Genomic DNA, 20,019 nt, shown 5'->3' with positions numbered 1-20,019 from the left:
TCCTCATTTTGGTCCACCCTTTGGGATACTGTCTGTTCCATCTTCCACATAAATATCCCTTTGACATATCAAATGTTACTTTTGAAATCCTTTTCTGTTTCCACCCTAATCTCTGACTCAGATGCTTTTCTATTTGACTTGTTGCTATCCCTAGCCTTGAAAGTCCTTCTTACATGCTGGAAGGACTTGTCTCAAGCCTCTTGCTCTCAATGGTGGAACTTAGTATGTCTTACTTACCGAACTGAAGCCTATTTGGCCAAATCTTCCAACAAATCTCTGAAATTTCATCTGAAATGGTCCTTATTAAGGTCCTATTTACATACCACTTCTCACCAATAGGACAGCTACTCGCTTCCACCATTCACACCATCCACACATACTTTCCTATTTCTCACTTCTTACTCCTCCTCCTTCCCTCCACCCCTTGTCATTACATTCTTTTCCACTGTTCTCATGCTTGCACACACATGGATGGACATCCAATTTTGTTATATACAATTTGTTTGGACGATTGATATTATTAATTGTTTAATTGCGCTCACTATGCTGAACTACTTAGAAAGCTATTTGTTTAACGTTGAGCATATCTAATGCTATTCACTTCATGTGTATGTTCCTTCCTTGTTCTGTATTTTATAAAAAAACTAATAAACAAACCTTGACTAAAAAAAAAAAAAAAAGTAGGTGCCACTTGATCCTAGCACTGACTTTTGTGCATGTATATCACGGGCAATTTAATATGAGCAGAGCTGACAATGTATGTAGAAAGCTGCAATACACAGAAGAATTCCTTGTAAGATTTAACCCTCAATGCACAAGTTACATTTAGAAAAAAAAGCTTACCTTCAGGTATCTTCCTGCCTTTTGGGCTTAAAGGTATACTTTCACTGAGGGATATTATTTGTTTGGAAATGAATCCAGTGTGTGTTACTTGATAGGATGCATCATTGCCATCCAAAGTGAATGCGTGTCCTTTCTCTTCCTGCATCTGCCGTTGCTTGTCATCCTCTGCTTCATCTCCAGAATCGGTGCTTTTGCAGCTCAGGCGCCTCATGCGGGACACTGAATCCACTTCTTTCATTCGAACCAGGCGATCCATGGCCGTTCGACTTGGGATAGAAGCAAGCTTGCCTTGTAAAGTTTCAATCTTCTTGGAAGTCCCCCTAGCTCTCTTTTCAGAAGCGGGCGCAGCTCTCGGTTTGTCCAGACTGCGTGCAACTGATTGGCAAAGCAGATTTGGACCCTGCTCCTCTTTTTTGAAATGTCTGAGGTGATCCAAACCTTGCTCTCTCTCAGTGGCCAGGTTATCCCTAACATTTTTGTCAGTGTTTTGGCATTTGATGTGGGCAGTTTTCTTTGATATAATGTGGACATCCTCTTTAAGGAAGCTTTCTTTCAGGTTTTGCTTTTCACTGATGAAAGATGAATTCTCCTGTTTTCGTACATCTTTTTGCACACTAGCACTTATTCTTTCTGTTGTGGGTAATCCAAGGACAAAGGCAGGCTTGGGATGGTGGTTTTCTTCATTACTTGTATTATTAGAGATTAAAAAATCCATTCCTACTTCAATACCTAGAATTCTTGTGGCCCTTGCCTGGACCGATTCATTTTCAGGTATTTCAGGGGCATTTTGCTTTCCATAGAATGAACTGATTGTATTTGTATTGAGCTGTTGGCCAATATCAAATTCCAAATGGCTCAAATCTTGTTCAGGAAGACCTTGTTTATTGACAGGCAAATACGTTATAGGATCTATCTGTTCAGATTGGCCAGTATGGGGGACAGTGGCTTTACTTAGCCTAGTTAAATCCAACAATAAATCATCAGTCTTAATTTTGCCTTCATTAATCTCCCTCCAGTCGAAATCAGAGGGCATCTCGTCTAAATTTGCTCCATTCAAACTACTTGACAATCTAATGTGAGATGGGCTTGCAGTTTGTTTATTTGTTGTGTTTCTAGGCTCTGTAGCTCTTTTTTCTTGCATGTCTACTGGCCAGACCCATTTACTGCTGGGATCTTTCTCCTGCAAAGAGTTCTGTTGATCACCACACAACCTAAGGACATCAGATTCATATAGTACGCTCCAGCTTTCAGACTTACTGTCACCTGTTTCTGTTTTAATGATAGGATCCTCTGGACCTTCTATTTTTTGCTTATTATAGTTTACCTTTACTTGCGTGGGTCTGTGTTTAGCCGGCATGGATGACATCCCTATAAAAACACAGCCCTTCTGCTGCTTTTCCTCATTCTCTACCCTATCTCCATTCATTTCACTTTCTTCCTGGCCTTGAAACTCTTTGTTCAAACTTTCTAATTCACTTATTGCATCCCAGGGGCGACGGCTAACAGGCTTTAAGAGAAACTGACCAAACAGTTCTTTATTGTCAGAAGGAGCCGATACACCTCCCTTCACCACGTCAACCTTGCTAATTGGGCTCTGTTGCTTTTCTCGTATATTTCCGTAAGAGGTCCCATAAGTTTGGTTTTGTTGCAGCTTGGGTAACTGACTTAATGAGGAGGATGTCCTCATAAATGCATTTTTGCTAGGTGGGCTGAAATACATTTGTCCATTTATATCATAAATATTTTTTTGCCAATTGTCAAGGGGCAAGTCTTGCTCCTTTAAGCCAGAAAGTGTAAATCCAAGATCATTTGAATTAATACATTTATTATTTGGAATATTCAGTTTTGAATCATGGATAAATTCTGATCCTTTGAGACGTTCCCTGTAATTGGTCTGTGTTTTCTGGTCTCTGTATTGATCCCCTGGCCAAGAACCTGAGTATGTAAGTTCCTTGTGTTTAGCAAATTGAATTAAGCCGAGTCCTGTAGTTTCCTTGTAATCCAGTTGCCGACACAACTCCAGATTTTCCAGTCCATTTTTATCTGGCATACTTGCTGTGAAGCTTTGTAGTTCCAAGTCAGTGGAAGAAGTATTCAAAAGATTTTGTCCAGGCAAATCACTTTCGCTATCATTTGACCAACTTGCCTTGTCCATGTCTCCTGGTAAATTATTGTTGTTTTTATCTGTGGCTGAAGCATCTGACTCTGATTTAACTGGGATGGAAACTAAGCAAAAAATTGTTTCATTCACTTTTCTTTTTGAATTACATCTACTTTGGGCCACAGTTTCAGGTTCAAGTTTTTTAACTTTTGTTATGATTTCACAGGCGCTATCTGATTGTGTTTTTTTCAAAGGAAGTTTGCCATTTGTCTCCTTCTGATTGGTTTCATGATCAATTGTGTGAACATTCATGGCAGAGCTGTCTGTCTGGTTAGATAGGGCACACCATTCATGATCTGCATTGGATATGGCCAACCGACTGTTAACGCCAGCAGGCTCAGAAACAATGTTCTTACATTGTGCAGCACTCGATAGATTTGGTGAATCCAAAAAGGAACAGTTATTTTGTATTCCTTTGAGATTCTTGTCCTGCCAAGCAGTAGGGCTTATTGTACTTGCATTTTCTCTTTGCTTCATACCATAGTGGTGGCCTTCATTCTGTTCTAATTTAAAATGTCTTATACGTGGATCATCAAACGGAATGTATTGAACAGAATGGATGTAGTCACCTGTGTACTGATGATGGCCTTGCTTTTCGCAAAGAAAATGACCATCTGTGCAGAATTCATCCTCTGGCCTAAAGATGTTAGAGAGTGTCTCTTGGCTTATGTTGGGTTTTTCTTCCAAGCATGACTGAACATTACTGAAACACACATTATAATGAGGTACTTCATTCAGGGAATCAGCACTAAGGTTCTTCTGAGATGGAGATTTGTATGATGGAGGTGGTACATAAACAGGAGGCTCCAAACTAGAGTCCTGGATGTAAAAATCCTGTCTGGGTTCATTGTTTTTTGTGAACGGTGAGATGTACTTGTCTTTTAGGAGGTTCTCCTGACCTCCTCCACTTCCTTCCGCTGTTCTCCAAGCTTGTTGGTGCAGTTCATAGGACGGAGGCTTCAGAGGCCTACCATACTTAGGCTTTAGCAAATAATGGAAGTCACTTGCAACTTTAGAGTTTTTATGGGAATTAAAATGCTCCACATTTTTGGGATATGACTGTAGCTTATCACCATTAAGCGAGTGATTATTATTGGTCAATACAGGTATGTTCTCATACCTCTGAGGTAAAAGAACTCTCGGCAATGATTGTGATTTTCCTTTCTTTTGAGAATTAAGTGAATTGTCTCTTAGGGTAAATGAATAAAACTCCTGAAGCAATTTTCCCCCATCACCATCTGACATTTGCCTTGCTAATTTATTATCAATTTCTGTGCCCTTTCTGTTTAAGCTTGACCACTGGTAATCAACTGATTGTTTCCAATTCTTATCCAAAACATTTCTCCTCAACAGATTTTCTCTGTCTTGTCTTGTGTCTTTCTGATTTTCTTTAATGTTTTGGAATGCAACATTTGATTCTACCATATTTTCTAGCTTAGCAGTGTTGCTTCCCTTGGCTTCCGAGTGTCCTTTGTCAGTATAATTGAGTAATATGCTAAAATCTTGTCCTCTTCTTCTCCAGGAGGCAACATCTTTTTCTGCCTTATGGCAAGACCTCTGCATTGGTGCTGTACTGGGAAACCTGGAATATAAAGGAAGAGAGAGCACCATTATATTTACAAACATAATCACAGCGGCTTTCTTTTGTACTAGTCGAGATCTCCTATACACAGATTAAAGACAAAAAGCAGATGACTGATTGATATGAATATCAAAATTCAATTGATTCAGTACAAAGCAGAGTCTAGTCCTCTTAATTATTCTATCAGTGTCATAAAAAAAAAAAGAGATCCTACGTATCAAACACAGGGGACCTTTTACCAAACTGTGGTAAAAGTGACCTTATGTGGGCCTTTCTCGTGTGCTAAGGCTGTTTTTACCACAGGGGTAAAATAGCCAATTTTTCTATTTTCGGTATTAATGGCCATGCTCTAATTTTCCCATTACCGCATGGCCATTGGCCCCCCCACTTCCCCTACTTATTTTGTAGGCAGCAAATGGCGTTGAGTGGCACCTACATTGTAGGCGCCGCTCAGCGTGGTTGTCATAAAAAATACCAGCGGTGCCTAAGCGGACTTAGATTCTGCAAAGATCGAGTTTGTTTCAGGAAACAACTGAAAACTCAGTTGTGTGTTGATGCATTCATGTAGTATGTTCAGTTTGGCACAATTCAAGTAAGTTGCGAGAACTTCCAAGTTCTATATCAGGGGTCTCAAAGTCCCTCCTTGAGGGCCGCAATCCAGTCGGGTTTTCAGGATTTCCCCAATGAATATGCATGAGATCTATGTGCATGCACTGCTTCCAATGCATATTCATTGGGGAAATCCTGAAAACCCAACTGGATTGCGGCCCTCAAGGAGGGACTTTGAGGTCCCTGTTCTATACGATACAGATTGACCTCAAGCAATTATAATTTGACATCATAAGACCCCTTTGTGTCAATGTATGAATCTTGTAAGAATTAGTAGGAATGGAATCTAGATGATTCTGCCATGTTGACATTATTTTTATGCTGTATGTGTTGGATGTTATTCATTATGGTATGTTCATTTGTGCACTGCTTTGATTTAAAGTGGTTTATAAATTTTCTAAAATAAATAAATAGGTGCCTTTTCCATTAGGTCAGTTTTTCACTCACCTAATTTGGCAGCAACTATGCCAGATGCCTAAGGAGTCCGACACTTTATTTATGCAGTGCCTTTGAAATTTGTAGGCACTTTAAATTAAATTTGCCATTTTGACTTTGCAGTGCCGTCGGAATAAACAGTGTTGGTATTCGGCACTTTTCCTGATGAAGCTCTTTCATGGTTGATGGGAGCAAAACGGAGATCTTCCGTTGTTCTTTTTTGCCCTAGTTGGCTCGGGTTAAGAATCCACACAGGAGCTAAGTATCTTATAATTATAACTACAATGGGAAAGTAATTGCATAACAAAATTAAAATTACTAAAATTATTTAAATTATGAAAATTATAGGAACTAGAAAACAATAACAAAGCAGAAAGTTATCATAATAAAACAGATAGTATATGTTAAAACAAAGCAATCATCAATATAAAATCTACTTGTCTATAAAGGACATAGGAACTGGATACTTGTTTATAAAGGACATAGGGACTGCAAGAAAAACCTATGGGTAAAAAATACACATTAATACAGATTTTGCAATGCTGACAAAGGTATGAATCCATATTATAGGGAACAAACATGAAACCAGCTATTGAAAAAATGCAAGGCCAAACCAGCCATGGAAAAATGAGGGTACATACTTAAATAAAAATCCATATTATAGGGAGTGAGCATAACAGCACATAAAACAATTACAAAACCAAACCAGCTATTAAAAAATAATAATTACAAAGCCAGACCAGCCATGGAAAAAAATGAATCACCAATAGGTGAAAATTGGAAAGGAATGAATGTGAAACACCAGTAAAACCTCTAAAATAAAAAGAAACAAAATAACAGCATTAGATAACACTCAAAAGGTGTGTCACTGTGAGAACTAATAGCATAAGTCCCCACTAACAGCTGTAGGCACTTTTAGAGTGAGTCAAATAAATCAAATGCTGACAAAGGTAAAAAATATAAAATATATTTAAAACCAAACCAACCATTGAAAAAAAACAGCCATAGACAAATTAGGATACGTAGCTAGGTAGTGTATAAAAACTGAATCACCAACAGGTGAAAGCTAGGAATTAAAAAGAGAATAGTACAACTAAGGGCTCCTTTTACTAAGCTGCGATAGCGTTTTTAGCGCACGCAGGATTTTAGTGCACACTAATCCCGCACTACGCGGCTAGAACTAATGCCAGCTCAATGCTGGCGTTAAAGTCTAGCACGTGGGGCAATTCAAAACCGCTATCGCAGCTTAGTAAAAGGAGCCCTAAGAGCAGACCTGATCTGACTTAGGAAAATTTAATAGACTGAGATTCAGGGCTCCTTTTACGAAGGTGCGTTAGAGGTTTAACGCACGCTAAACCGCCGGCTAGGTTGGCCGCTATCGCCTCCTCTTGAGCAGGTAGTAGTTTTCCGGCTAGCGCGGGGGATAGCGCGTGATGAAAAGTCTCTCGCGCTAAAGCGGCTCCGTAAAAGGAGCCCTCAATCTCTTAGTATCATTTTGCAAATCTTCCAAGTCCAGGTCAGATCCTTCACAACTGCTGCTTCTCAATTTCCTCCATATTTTTAACCAGTTAAATTGTAGCCACAAAAAGATCAAGTAGGCATATGTAGTATCTTGTTGGGCAGAATGGATGGAATGTACAGTTCTCTATCTGCGAATTTACTAAAAGTTAATTGGTGTGTGATCCTGAACTTTCATGTTTAAAATTTATTTGGGTAATAATTTCCAGTTACCTGGACAAACTTCCTATTATCAACTTCTTTGAGTATAACCATAGAGGGTCCTGAACAAGACCCTGAAAAAAATGCAGTCTAGTGAAGGGCAGGGGTAAAAATGAACAGGTAGATCTTGCAAATGTGAATCTAATATAATAAAATGCTAGGCCGCGCATGCGCACTAAAAAAAACGTGTTCCCTGATCCGTCCCGAAAACACGAGTGCGCATGCGCACGTTTTACGTCATCACCTACTCTCCACCTCGCGCCACCTATCACTGTCATCACCTGCTCTCCACCGATCACTGTTCCTCCTGCACCATGCCACGCCAGACATGTCCGCAGCCGGCCTCGAGCTCCTGGGGGCCAGCGGCGCTGTGCTGAGGTCCCGCCTCCCGCTTCCGCACTACAGGGCGCCGCCAGACCCGGCCCTACACTGAGATCCGCGATCGGGTTGCCATGGAAACCCCGCCGCAGCCTCGCAGCTAGGTAGGGGGACAACAATCGCGCTTATGTTCAAGCCGCTGCCACGACTCCCCTCTCGAACCGCACCAGGATCGAGAGAGGAGCTGCGGCGGGGGCTTGAGCATAAGCGCCATTGTTGTCCCCCTACCTAGCCGCGAGGCTGCGGCGGCCTTCCTCACCCGGCTCACATTGAATCCAAGTAAACAACCGGGGCTGCCTAAAGAAACAAAGTTTCACGGTGCTTGGCCCGCAAAACAATTCCTGCCGTTGCCAAAATTTGGCCCACCGTTCCTTCCCTTCCTCCATCAGGTACAGTTCATCTCCGCCTATGTTAAAAGGAGTTGCTTTGAAATTGGAGCCCTGCCGCCACCGTAACACATTCCCTCTGCCGCGGTCCCATATGTCAGAGAAGGGGCGGGACCAAGGCAGAGGGGAATGTGCTACAGCAGTGGCAGGCCTCCGATTTCGACGCGGCTCCTTTTAACATTGGTGGATTCACTGCACCTGATGGAGGGAGGGAAGGAAAGGTGGTTGTGTGCTGTTGAGCCCCTCTTTGCCCTCAGACCCTCTCCTAACTGCTCCCTCCTGTCTCAGACCACTGTGGGGAGGTGCCTGTCTTCAGCTGCAGGGATGGAGGGAGGGAAGAAGAAAGAAGGGGCCCTGGCAAGCGAGTTATCAAAAGCCAACCATAGCCTGGGACCCCTACATGATATGAATAATGACCAGACAACAAAAGGTAAGAAAAATAATTTTATTTTCTGTTTTGTGATTACAATATGTCAGATTTGAAATGTGTCTTGAGGGAGGCTTCCGCCGCGGCTTTGGACAGAGGGGTACCATTTTCGTGGGAGCCGGCCTTCGGAGAGGCTTGGGACACGGGGACGGATGCGGGAGGGGCTGCCGCTGCAAAGGGCTTTGGTGGGGGAGCCAGCCAGACCACAAGTGTGGGGACGTTGTAAGCGCGGATTGGTCAAGGAGCCGCCGCTGCTGAAACTTTGAAATTGCTCTCCCACCGTCACTCCCTCCCGCCCCGGCTCTGCCTCTGCCCCTGCCCAGGTTCAAAAGCAGGAGACATCTAGCACCCGTTAATTTAACGGGCTTAAACACTAGTATTCTATAAAAAGCATAAAAAATTGCATGTGCAGTTTTGGTCATGTACCCAAATAACATGCAAAATTTAATTGAATAACAAGCTAATTAGAGCCAATAAACGGCTTCTTAACAAGCGATTTATTGGTGCTAATTAAAATTAATTACAAGTTGCATGCATAAATTTAGGCATGGGATAGGCACCTAAATTTTAAAGGGGGAATGGAAATGGGCTGATCAGGGCTTTACTTTGAGTTACAAACATAATTATAGAATACAGACATCTGTGCAGTGGCGTATTAAGGGGGGGGGGGAGCGGGAGGCGGTCTTCTGCCAGCATTAAAATTTGATTCAGTCGCTTATCCAATTTCTAAGCGAGATCCAAATTAAAAAATAATAGGGAGAACAAAAACATAACAAAATAAAAACACCACCAATAACAGGATGATTAAAATAATTTAAGTGAAACAACATTAAATAAATGGCGTACTACAAGTTGACATGACATGACAAACATGAGTCAAAAAGGAAGCTGGGCTGGAACTACAAGTTATATAGGAAAGAAGGCCAAATAAGGAACAAACAAAAGGAAGGGGAACATTGCCCCCCATTTCCGTATGCACGCACCCCTTCCCACATACCTCTTTTTAACGTTCCCTGCATGATCAGAAACCTCAACCTGCTGCTCCTGCCAGCATTGGCTCTTCATCTGACTTCACTTCTTGTAGAAAGTGACGTCAGAGGAAGAACCGACACTGGTATAAGCAGCAGCTTGGGGTTGCTGCTTGCAACAGGTACGGGGGAAGGGAAGGTACATACGTGCGCGTGGAAGGAGGCACTGGGATTTCCTTGGTGCAAATGGTTATACCTAAATTTAACAGCGAGAAAAAAACCCCAAGACAACCCAGTGTTCCACAGTAAAAGGAACAATCCAAAAACAAAAAAAAAACTGTGGACAAGGCACAATGTTCTTGACTTTCCTTTATTTCTTCAATCAATGTTAAGAAAATGTCCACATCAACCGTATTAAAAACTAACGGACCCAATAGGGGCCATGTTTCGGCTAACAAAGCCTTTCTCAAAGGTCCGGTCGTTAAATAATACGCTAGTATAGTGGAGTAGGTTTCCAAAACGCAAAATACGATGGGGAGTGTATAAAGATTTATGGTCCACTAATCAGTTACATAAACAAATACGTGCCTGTTAGTTTCTAGGGAAGACCATAATATCTAATCCAGGTTCAACTTTCTTGCCTATTTACACAACCAGACCAAGGCTAATGAGAAATACTTTTATTATGAAAATAAAAAAATATAATTCACAAGCCAGCAGCAATATCTAAATATTGTTCACAAAATATCCAATTACATATATGAAACTAAGTACATAATTATCACAACACACTTGCTAGATAACTAAGTACAACTAATTCTTACATACACTAAACAATTCCTTATAATAATAATCCCTGATTAGCAGCAATCTATTACAGTTATCACCAAAAGTAGCTTTACCAGCCTTATCCTATATCACAATCGGATGCACTTATCTAACCCCAACTGATAAGATAATAAGTTCCTTATCTCACCATCCAATTAGGCCTTGGCACAAAATCAGGTGAAATGAAAGACGTTGATCCTCAGCTTAGCAGATCTAGAAATCCTTCAGTTACAGGAACAAGTGTTCGTCAGCCACTGGTAAAGCTGTAATTTAGGTTGACAGCAAAGGTCTCCTTGAGGTGATGGAATTCAGATCTGTTTAAGGTCCGATTCACTCTCTCTCAGACAGAGAGTCACACGAGGTAACTGTTCAGATCTTAATTATTATAAAAGAGAGGTGCGTGCAGAACACCTGTGATGAGATGTGAGTTCACCCACACCTAAACACAGACTAAATTATAATTAGCACCTTTTCACTTGGATCTCGTCAGATGACTTCCTCGGACCAATCCAAAAACAGAACTTAGATGAATAGCCTTTCTGTGTAAAGTCTCATACAGGCTGGGAGACACAGGCACCTTTCGATAGATTCACACAGTCTAAGCATGAAGGCACAGATGGATGTCCTTGACTAGAATACAATTCTGGTACATACCCAGAATGCATCAGGCAGAAACAGCCAAGATGTGTTCTTCTTTCTCTTCTTGCTAGGTTCAGGCTGGAAAGATTTCTTGCAGACAATGGTTCAGGCTTGATGATGTCAGAGAGGCCTAACCTTCAGGTGCAAATAAGGAAACACCCTTACAGGAGAAAGGAGCTAGGCAAAACCCTGATGCTCAGTGCTCTGCTGTGGATAAGTGAAAAGCCTAGCTCCTTTCTCCACATTGGTTTTTGCAATTTGGAAACCTACTAATCTAATCTAATCTTCTATTTGTGAATCGCACAAATGGAAGATTATACAAGCTCCACTATACTAGCGTATGAGGACAAATTATACTATATATCACTTTAAATCCCATAACGTGATATATGATATAATTTGTCCTTGTAGTCTGATATATATATAGGAAGAACAAAGAGACCCGTTCACATTAGGCTCAGTGAGCATAAATCCCAGATTGTGAACAATGTCATGGAAGCACCGCTCGTACAGCACTGGCAACAACAATCTCATGAGTTACAGGATATCCAATGGCGGATGATAGATCATATAAAAGATGGGTGGGAGGGAGGTGATTTTGAACGTAGACTAAGGGCCTCTTTTACAAAGCTGTGCTAGCGGCTGCCCTGTGCTAACGGCCCCGAAGCCTGTAGAGCAAGCGTGGCTTTGTAAAAGAGACAGTAAATTTTTATGAACAGTTCTGGATCTTCACTTTAAATACAGTAGACCCATGGGGTTTTGTCATTGATTTGATTTCTGATTCACTACCTTTCTCTCTGACGTCAGTGAAGTGGGAGGTTTATAATTAGAGCAAAAAAACGCCGTGGCCATCTTTGTCCAGAAGCTATTATTGATCGGGATGGTGCAGAACGAAAATAAAAGGGAAAACTACCTAACTAAATGTTATATGGTGGAGCAATTATCCTTGTAAGAAGATTATAAATGAATAGATGTTTTTAATAAAATGAAGTTTCTATTAAAGGGGACTTTTCTTGATATAGCCTTCGGGCGAAACATGTCAGAGTGACAGGTCCCTTCTGGAAATGAGCAACAAAGTAAAAAACAACAAAAAAGATAAGTTAAAAATTTATATATATATAAAAATTTTTTAGCACGGAGCACTGAAAGCACTAAGAACACTTTATAAAAATATACAAACGGGTCTAATGAGGAGGCCAGTGCCAAAACAGTAGTTTAGCCATTGATAACACTTCGCTAATACTGGCACTTCTGAAGACCTAAGAAGAGAATTAGAAAATGATTGAAATTTTGTAGGATACTATTAAGTTCCAGAACAAGCCACAGTGCAGCCCCCGCTTTAAACCCGCGGGTTAAAACCATGGGCTGGCGAAAGTAAAGGAAAAAGTTAAAAAAAAAAAAAAATTGCACCGAGAGCAAAAAAAAGCATGGAGAGAAAGTGCATGTGCAAACCAAGTACAGTCAAAGAAGATGGTCTGCGCATGCGGCAGGATCGCTCGCCAGCGATCCGTGCGGTCGGTGGGGGGGGGGGGGGGCGTTCCTCTGATCACCTCATTTGAATAAGGACCCATTGTGGATCAGTCGGCCTACCACGGATCACACACGGATCGGACACGATAGGGCAGGTTAGTGAATTTAGCCCCACGTCTCCAATCAAAGCAGCAGAAGCTGTTATCATTTTGATCTCTGATCCAGTGTTTCCCTAAGAGTGAGTCCTCCCATGTTGATATTTCCAGTCTGCACTGACAAGTCTATTGCATCACTGGAGCTCTCACATTGCTGCTTTCTCTGCATAACCAGAGGAGGAGAGCATGACACTTGCTCTCCCAAGGACCCATATTTCCCATAGCTGAAGCTTAGATAAAGCCACTGATCATAGATTGCCACAATGCAGGAATATAGGAAGATGTTTTGTTTTGTTTTTTTTATTCATATTTAAAGGTAGGAATACGTTCTAGGACAACAATCTAAGACCGGTAGCTCAGGCATTAAAATGAGGATAGCACAGCGAATATATACAGTATATATAAATATAATTGAAAAGCTTATCTGAAAATTGAGTATTTAGAATGTAACATACAGTATGCTGCTTGTAGTCTGGCACATTCAAGTTAGGCAGGCTAAATCCAAATATAGTCTTTTGCAATCTATGCACTAACATAGGGGTAACCTCCCCCTCTTCAGAGTTACAAGTCTCTGAGCTACGTTACAGTACAACGGGTCCTTCTCCTATGTTGGTTTAACTGACTTGAGTCAGTCTCTTAATTATAGCTCTAACATTTTTACCAGCAATGTGCACATTTTCGGCCTTATGCCTAATTTTCCTTATAGAAAAGCCTTCAAATAGGCACTTTCCTACAGCATAAATCTAGGCACCCACTTATAGAATTATACTTGGTGTTCTTTTGAATTTTATAAGAGAGTGGCTTGGTGATTTTTCTGTAGTAAGACGGTCGATGATTATATCCCTCTAAGCTGCAAGGATTTGTTCTGGCTAAATTGAATGGACCAGGCTTTGAGCAGCATTAATATATGATAGGGATAGGAGGTCAGAAAATGTTCGTGTCAAGTCGTTTTCCATTTCATTGATAGGGATTTTCATTTTATTCTTTACCTGGCCATTTTGATTTTTTGTTGGTTGCCAATAACAGTGTGCAGTTTTTGACTGTAGTGTACACCAGTATCTCACAAACCATTTTTAGCCACTAAACTTGGGGCCATATCTAGAGGGCCTCCGAGCTTGCGCGGATGTCGACCAATGATGTCACATGCATGTGTGTGACATCATCACGTCAATGTCTGCACACTCTCAGAGGTCCTCCAGACACAACCCTGAACTCAGGGGTTTTCCAAAACCCGGAGAAATTGCCAGGTTTTGGAAATTCCTCCATCTAGCAACCCTAAAATTCTGGCACCCTAAAATTCAGGGGGGGGTGGGGGGGAGGAGGCAGAGAGGAGAGGCACCAGTGTCTGTGTCGGCAGTTACAAATGCATATCTCATGGCACACCCAGAATCCCACCGTGGCACACTATCGTGCCGCAACATACAGTTTGCGACACACTGATGTACCCTTTGTGGAAAGAAGGCGCACTGTTTCAGAAAGAGGGCGCAGTCTTTTCCCAATGGAGTGTGAATGTATGCACAGGTCTGCCCATGTGCTATAGGTTGCACATGCGTGGGTGTCCCAATATTGGGAAAGAGTACACCCTCTTTTTGAAATAGTGTGCCCTTTTCCTATATCATGTGCACTATTTCCAAAGACCAATCGGCAAACAATGAATCACAAAATGTTGTAGATTTTCAGCTCTTCTCAGGTCAAAAGGTGTCGTGGGTGAAGGAAGATGGCAAGAACATAGCAAGACACCTTTTCACCTGAGACCAAAGTCTAAAATTGATTGAGTACAGTATATAGGTACTGGGGTCCCTGAAACAGCAGTGGATCGATTTTTTACTGCATCAAGATTTACAAAGACTAGGAGACACTTGATGAAGTTACAGAGTAATACTTAGGAGAAGATGTGTGAATGGGGGAAGGGGAGGCTGTTGCCCACTGCTTTTAGATAGATGTTGAATAGGGAGGGTGAGAGCAGAGAGCTTTGTGGGACCCCACAGGAGGATACCCAGCACTGGGATCTTTGGCCACTCTGCCAGACCTCATAGGACCTGTTTTTCAAGAATTGTGAGAACCAGCCTAGGACTGTTCCTTGCATACCCAGTTCGTTTAATCTCAGGAGCAGGAGTGAGTGGTCCCACAGTGTCAAAGGAAGTAGAGATGTCAAACTGCATCAAGACTGACTGTTTGTCCTTGCTCAGACAGTGCTTGGCTGTCGAGGTTAGTTCCAGTAGGAGAGTTTCGGTGCTGTGCATGGCTCTGAAACCGTGTTGGAATCCATCCCATTGGTTAATGAAGTCTGTTAGTTGTGTGTTGACACAGAACTCTAACAGTTTTGCCAGCCAAGATATTCCTGCTATGGGTCTGAAGCTCTCGAGGTCTGGGGCTTTCAGTACAGGTGTCAGTGTAATTATCAATGCTGCACTGGGGTAGGTGCCTTTGCTTAAGCACGTATTGATCAGGTCTGTCAGCCAGAGGAGGAAGATGAGTAGCACCTGGCACAGTAGTTTCGCTGGACATATGTCTAGGCTAAATGTTTTTTTTTTTTAAAGCCTTTTTAGCCAGTTTGAGATCTCTTTGGGTGTGACTGGGGAGAAGTTTAACCAGCATCTGTCAGCAGGGATGCCTTCCTCAGAAGTGTGCCTGATGCTTTCTTCTAAAGAATGTGTGTCAAAGCAGCTCCTCATTGGTGAAGCCTGACTTTACTACAGGAGGAGGTGGTCGGTGATGACCACGGGTGATTTTCTTCACCCGCTGGTGCTCTAGCTGCCCTCTCCTGTCTTTTGACAGGCAAAAAACCGCATTGACGTTTTTTTTTAATTCGCAGGGGGTTCCTGGAATTGGGGCGGGGAGTACTGTAGTGTGCCAACTGCATTGCATCTAGTTGATTTGAGGCTGAGCCACCACAGATGGCCTGCATTGCGGTCAAGGAGTCAAAAATCTTGAAGAGGCTTAAAGTGGAGTTTTGTGATTGGCTTAAGAGGTTCTCATAGTATGCCTTTTTGGCCTCAGATGTGGCCTGTTGGTATTGTTTTATTTTCTTCTCCATTGGATGTGTCAGTCCTGTGTCTAGTTCTTCTTCAAGCCCTTTCTAGTCTCCTGTCTTTGGTTCTTAAAATAAGTAGTTTGTTCGAGAACCATGACCTTTTTTTCCACTTGGGGACTATGGTCTTAAGAGGAGCTATCTTGTCTAAGATTGTCGTGACTGTGCGGTGCCAGGATTCGAGGGTCTCATCCATGCTGTTACTCACAGGGGAGAGATAGAACATGCTTTTCTCCCAGAAAGTCTCTGCTGGAATCTTGCCTCGCTTCATCACACATGTTGTTTCATTGGCTTTGTGTACAGATGTTTATAAAGTCATCCCAGACCCAACTTAAGTTTGCCTGTTCTAAATCGTCACTGTTTTTCTATACCCTACTATTTTTTTCCTACCCTCTTGGCTTTACCATCTCCCTTCTATGCTTCAGAACAGTTCTTTACCTTCACCGATTAGTTTGGAATGAATGTCTTCTGTCCTATCATTATTGTAGTTCCTTTCAATTTCTTATTTTGTTTTTAGTTTGTATACCTCTGAGATCTATGCCTTAGGCCTATGCAGTATAGCAAGTTTTAATAAACCACAAACCTATGTCTACATATCCCCTATCCCCTGCCCTCCATCAGTTAGGGCCTCATGTGCAGCCAGCCCACCACTCTGCTCCTCAACAGCTAGCATGAGTCCCCCCACACATTCTTGTCCGCAAACCTAAGAATCCCACTCTTAAATTCCAATCAAGCCATTCTTCTGGGTTCCATGCTATGTCATCTCATTGGTGCCCCCCCCCAAACCTGTTCCCCTGCTCTCAAAACAAGGCTGCACATCTATCCCCATCCCTGCTTCCTGACCCTCACCTCAGGTGCACCATGATGCAACCCATCATGTTGTGATCCAAATGGTAAACCTTTCACATACACAAGCCAACTTGAGGAGCAGCAGGGGGTGGTCCAGGAGCAGTCCACCACACCCTAGTCACAGCTTGCTATACCCTAGTGGCCCCAGGAGCAGCTCACCATTCCAGAGGAGGAACAGAGACAGGGCAGGAGACCAGGAGAGGAGATAGAGGTGGACCCCAGAGTCTGGGCGGTGCCACTCCAGGGGCAAATTGTAGCCAATGAGCAGGAGGAGGACCCCCCTTGAGTGACATGTTTGCCCTGGAGGGTGATGAAGGGGAGGAGGAAGAGGAATATTACCCCCCAATGTTGACCCAAGCACCAGCCTCAACTGCTGGGCCTAGCCACCCTGAACTCCTCCTGCAGTAAGTCCCACTCATCAAACAGAAAAAAAACCAGCAAACCAACAGGCACAAACAATTTATGTCCATTGGTTTGCATTTTTTTCTGTTTGCTGTGCTATCTGCCTGCAGATCAACACCTTTCTGCGTGTTTCAGCAAGTCTCCTTCACCTGGGTGATCACAGGCAGTATTCATTGGTACTGCCCAGTGAAGTGCAACTGATTCTTGGCAGATGGCCAGCTCACTGAGGTTTAACTGGGTATGAGCCTCTCCTTCCCAGTTAAACCCTTTTGAATATTGTACTTTTTTTTCTGTTATTTCTACCAAACCTCAAACACCTCTTCTCATATGTGTTGCATATGAAGCCATGAAAAACTGCCCGGCATCCAGCTCTGCAGAAAGCAATGACTTTCATAAAAACATGAATTATACAATATATTTATTAATGATCTAGAAACAGGGACGAAGTACGAAGTTATCAAGTTCGCGGATGACACAAAACTCTCCAGCAGGGTCAGAACTGTTGAGGAATGCAAAGAACTGCAGAGCAACCTGAACAAACTGAGTGAGTGGGCAAAAAAATGGCAGATGAGCTTCAATGTGGAGAAATGTAAGGTCTTGCACATAGGGAAGGGGAACTCCATGTACAGCTATACGATGGGAGGGAGGGTACTCGGGGAAGGCAGCCAAGAAAAAGATCTGGGGGTATTGGTGGATAACACAATGAAGCCGGCGGCGCAATGTGCAGCGGCCTCAAAAAAAGCGAGCAGAATGTTGGGCATTATCAAAAAAGGTATCACTACCAGAACGAAGGAAGTTATCCTGCCACTGTATCGAGCAATGGTGCGCCCACATCTGGAATACTGCGTCCAATACTGGTCACCATACCTCAAGAAGGACATGGCAATACTCGAGAGGGTCTAGAGGAGAGCAATGAGGATGATAAAGGGTTTGGAGAACCTTTCATATGCCGAACGGTTGGACAGGCTGGGGCTCTTTACCCTGGAAAAGCGGAGACTGAGAGGGGACATGATACAGACTTATAAAATCATGAAAGGCAGAGAGAAGGTGGAGAGGGACAGATTCTTTAGACTAGCAGGGACAACTAAAACAAGAGGTCATTCAGAAAAACTGAGAGGAGACAGATTCATAACGAATGCAAGGAAGTTCTTCTTCACTCAACGGGTGGTAGACACCTGGAACGCGCTTCCCGGAGAGGTGATAAGACAGAGTACAATTCTGGGGTTCAAAAAGGGACTGGATGACTTCCTGGAAGCGAAGGGGATAACAGGGTACAGATAGAGGTTTACCTTACAGGACATTGAGCGAATAGGGTATGGACATTTTAGGTTAGGTAGGGAACGCTTTCAGGTCATGGACCTGGAGGGCTGCCGCGGGAGCGGACTGCTGGGCACGATGGACCCCTGGTCTGACCCAGCAGAAGCAATGCTTATGTTCTTATATCACCAAAGTCCCAGAATGAACACATATCGAGGGGATGTTTATAGCAGGATACGTATAAAAACTTGAAAAAAGGTGCTTTTATAAAACGGGCTCCTGGAATAATCCCCCATTTCACACACATGTCCTTGCTCTGACGCAGGAGCAATTTCCTACATGGATTCTGCTCATATTTTTTTAACTCCAAGTCCATCCAAAATACATCCCCCAGGAACCGTTTACAAGTGGAAAATGTCTTATATAATTACCCCTTTAACCTATATTTGTGAGAAGAAACACAGACTTTATTTTTGGAAGAGGAAAACAAAACCCTATTTATTTGCTGTAACAAAATAAGCTACAACTAGAGGCCAAAACCAGATATGTTTGGGAGAAAATGTTTACCTCAAGTATTATAGTGTTTTTCTTCATATAATTGATGTTCACTCTTCCATTTGAATTATGAAAGATGCTTAACCACACAATAGTAGGTAACCATTCAGCCTGGACTTTGTCAACACTAGCCACAGAAGACAGAAGAAATGGATAAAAAGGAACGGCTACAAAAACTCACCTGCCATCTGAAGTTTCAAAATTCCCCAGATCTTTCTGATCTCTGTGGTAACTGCCTACTGTGATCTGCCGGCTCCCGAGACTTGCTTCGTTCTCACGGAAGTAACCTTTTGCCGGTGGCTTCTTGCCAGAGTCTGTCTCGTACCCATTCAGCGTTTCAGGACCAGATCCAGCCTCTTCGCCTTCTTGCTGAAATGTATTATATTTGTTCTCAGAGGATGAAGTGACATTTTCTGACAATTTGTATCCATGAGAAAGGAGGAGGTCTTCCACGCTGAACATGTTGCCCCCTTTTCACTCACAGCCATGCCAGATGAAACATCTCTATAGCTGCATCTTACACTGCTGAAAAAGAAAGCACTAGATTAGACTCAGAAATGAAATACTTTTGACGGTTCATAGACAACCCCGCGAAAGACAAAGGCGCGCACCGACAACTGAGCGCAAGATGGAGGTGCGCGCTGAAGAAAATTACAGTTTTTAGGGGCTCTGACGGGGGGGGGTTGTTGGGGAGCCCCCCCAGTTTACTTAATAGAGATCGCGCCGGGAAAAAGTGAAGTTTTCAGTAAAATGTGGGGGGTTACAACCCCCCAAACCCCCACAACGCCCCCACAACGTGGCGCGATTTCTATTAAGTAAACTGGGGGTGTTCCCCCCCACACACACCCCATCGGAGCCCTAAAAACAGTAATTTTCTGCGGCACGCACTTCCGCGCTGCGCTCAATTGTCTGCACGTGCCTTTGTCCCGGCGCGCTTTTGACCTGACACCATTTTGACTGGCATTGGCAACATGCAGGTGATGTTATATATTATTTTATTTAATAAACTACTTTTCATAAAATATTTTGTGGGTTTTCTGCTGAAAAGTTCCTTAGCCCAACCAAACCAACTTCCTAAATTCTGAGCATTATTTTGCCACTGTAGCTGAAAAAAGTATTATCTTATTTACCACCCCCTTCCCTTTTATTAAGCCGTGGTAGAGGTTTCTACCATGGTCCGGAGCGCTAAATGCTCCAACGTTCATAGAATTCCTGTTGTTCTGTTTTGGACTTATACATGTAAACGCTTGGAGGGGCATTTTCATGAGGACATCTAAGTCTGAGGTTGGATGTTTTGGGCAAGACATCCACAAAACCAGCAGAAA

General features: G+C 42.7%; 1 protein-coding gene across 5 annotated transcripts in view; it reads right to left on the bottom strand.

The window, feature by feature from the left end:
• Positions 1–20,019, bottom strand: part of JCAD (junctional cadherin 5 associated) — a 189,737-nt gene that overhangs the window by 7,798 nt on the left and 161,920 nt on the right. For 3 of the 5 annotated variants that reach the window (XM_033931454.1, XM_033931452.1, XM_033931451.1), the window contains exons 2-3: positions 18,876–19,219; positions 844–4,586 (exon numbers count right to left, since the gene is read on the bottom strand). In XM_033931454.1, the coding sequence (XP_033787345.1) occupies positions 844–4,586; positions 18,876–19,156 (4,024 nt within the window). In that variant the 5' untranslated portion in view covers positions 19,157–19,219. The remainder of the gene's footprint in view (positions 1–843; positions 4,587–18,875; positions 19,220–20,019) is intronic. The other 2 variants (XM_033931455.1, XM_033931453.1) reach the window with 1 other exon arrangement.

Source organism: Geotrypetes seraphini, chromosome 2, assembly GCF_902459505.1.
Source record: "Geotrypetes seraphini chromosome 2, aGeoSer1.1, whole genome shotgun sequence".
NCBI classification, from domain to species: domain Eukaryota; kingdom Metazoa; phylum Chordata; class Amphibia; order Gymnophiona; family Dermophiidae; genus Geotrypetes; species Geotrypetes seraphini.
The sequence above is the reverse complement of the archived record's forward strand: the minus strand, read 5'-3'. Positions and strand labels throughout refer to the sequence as shown.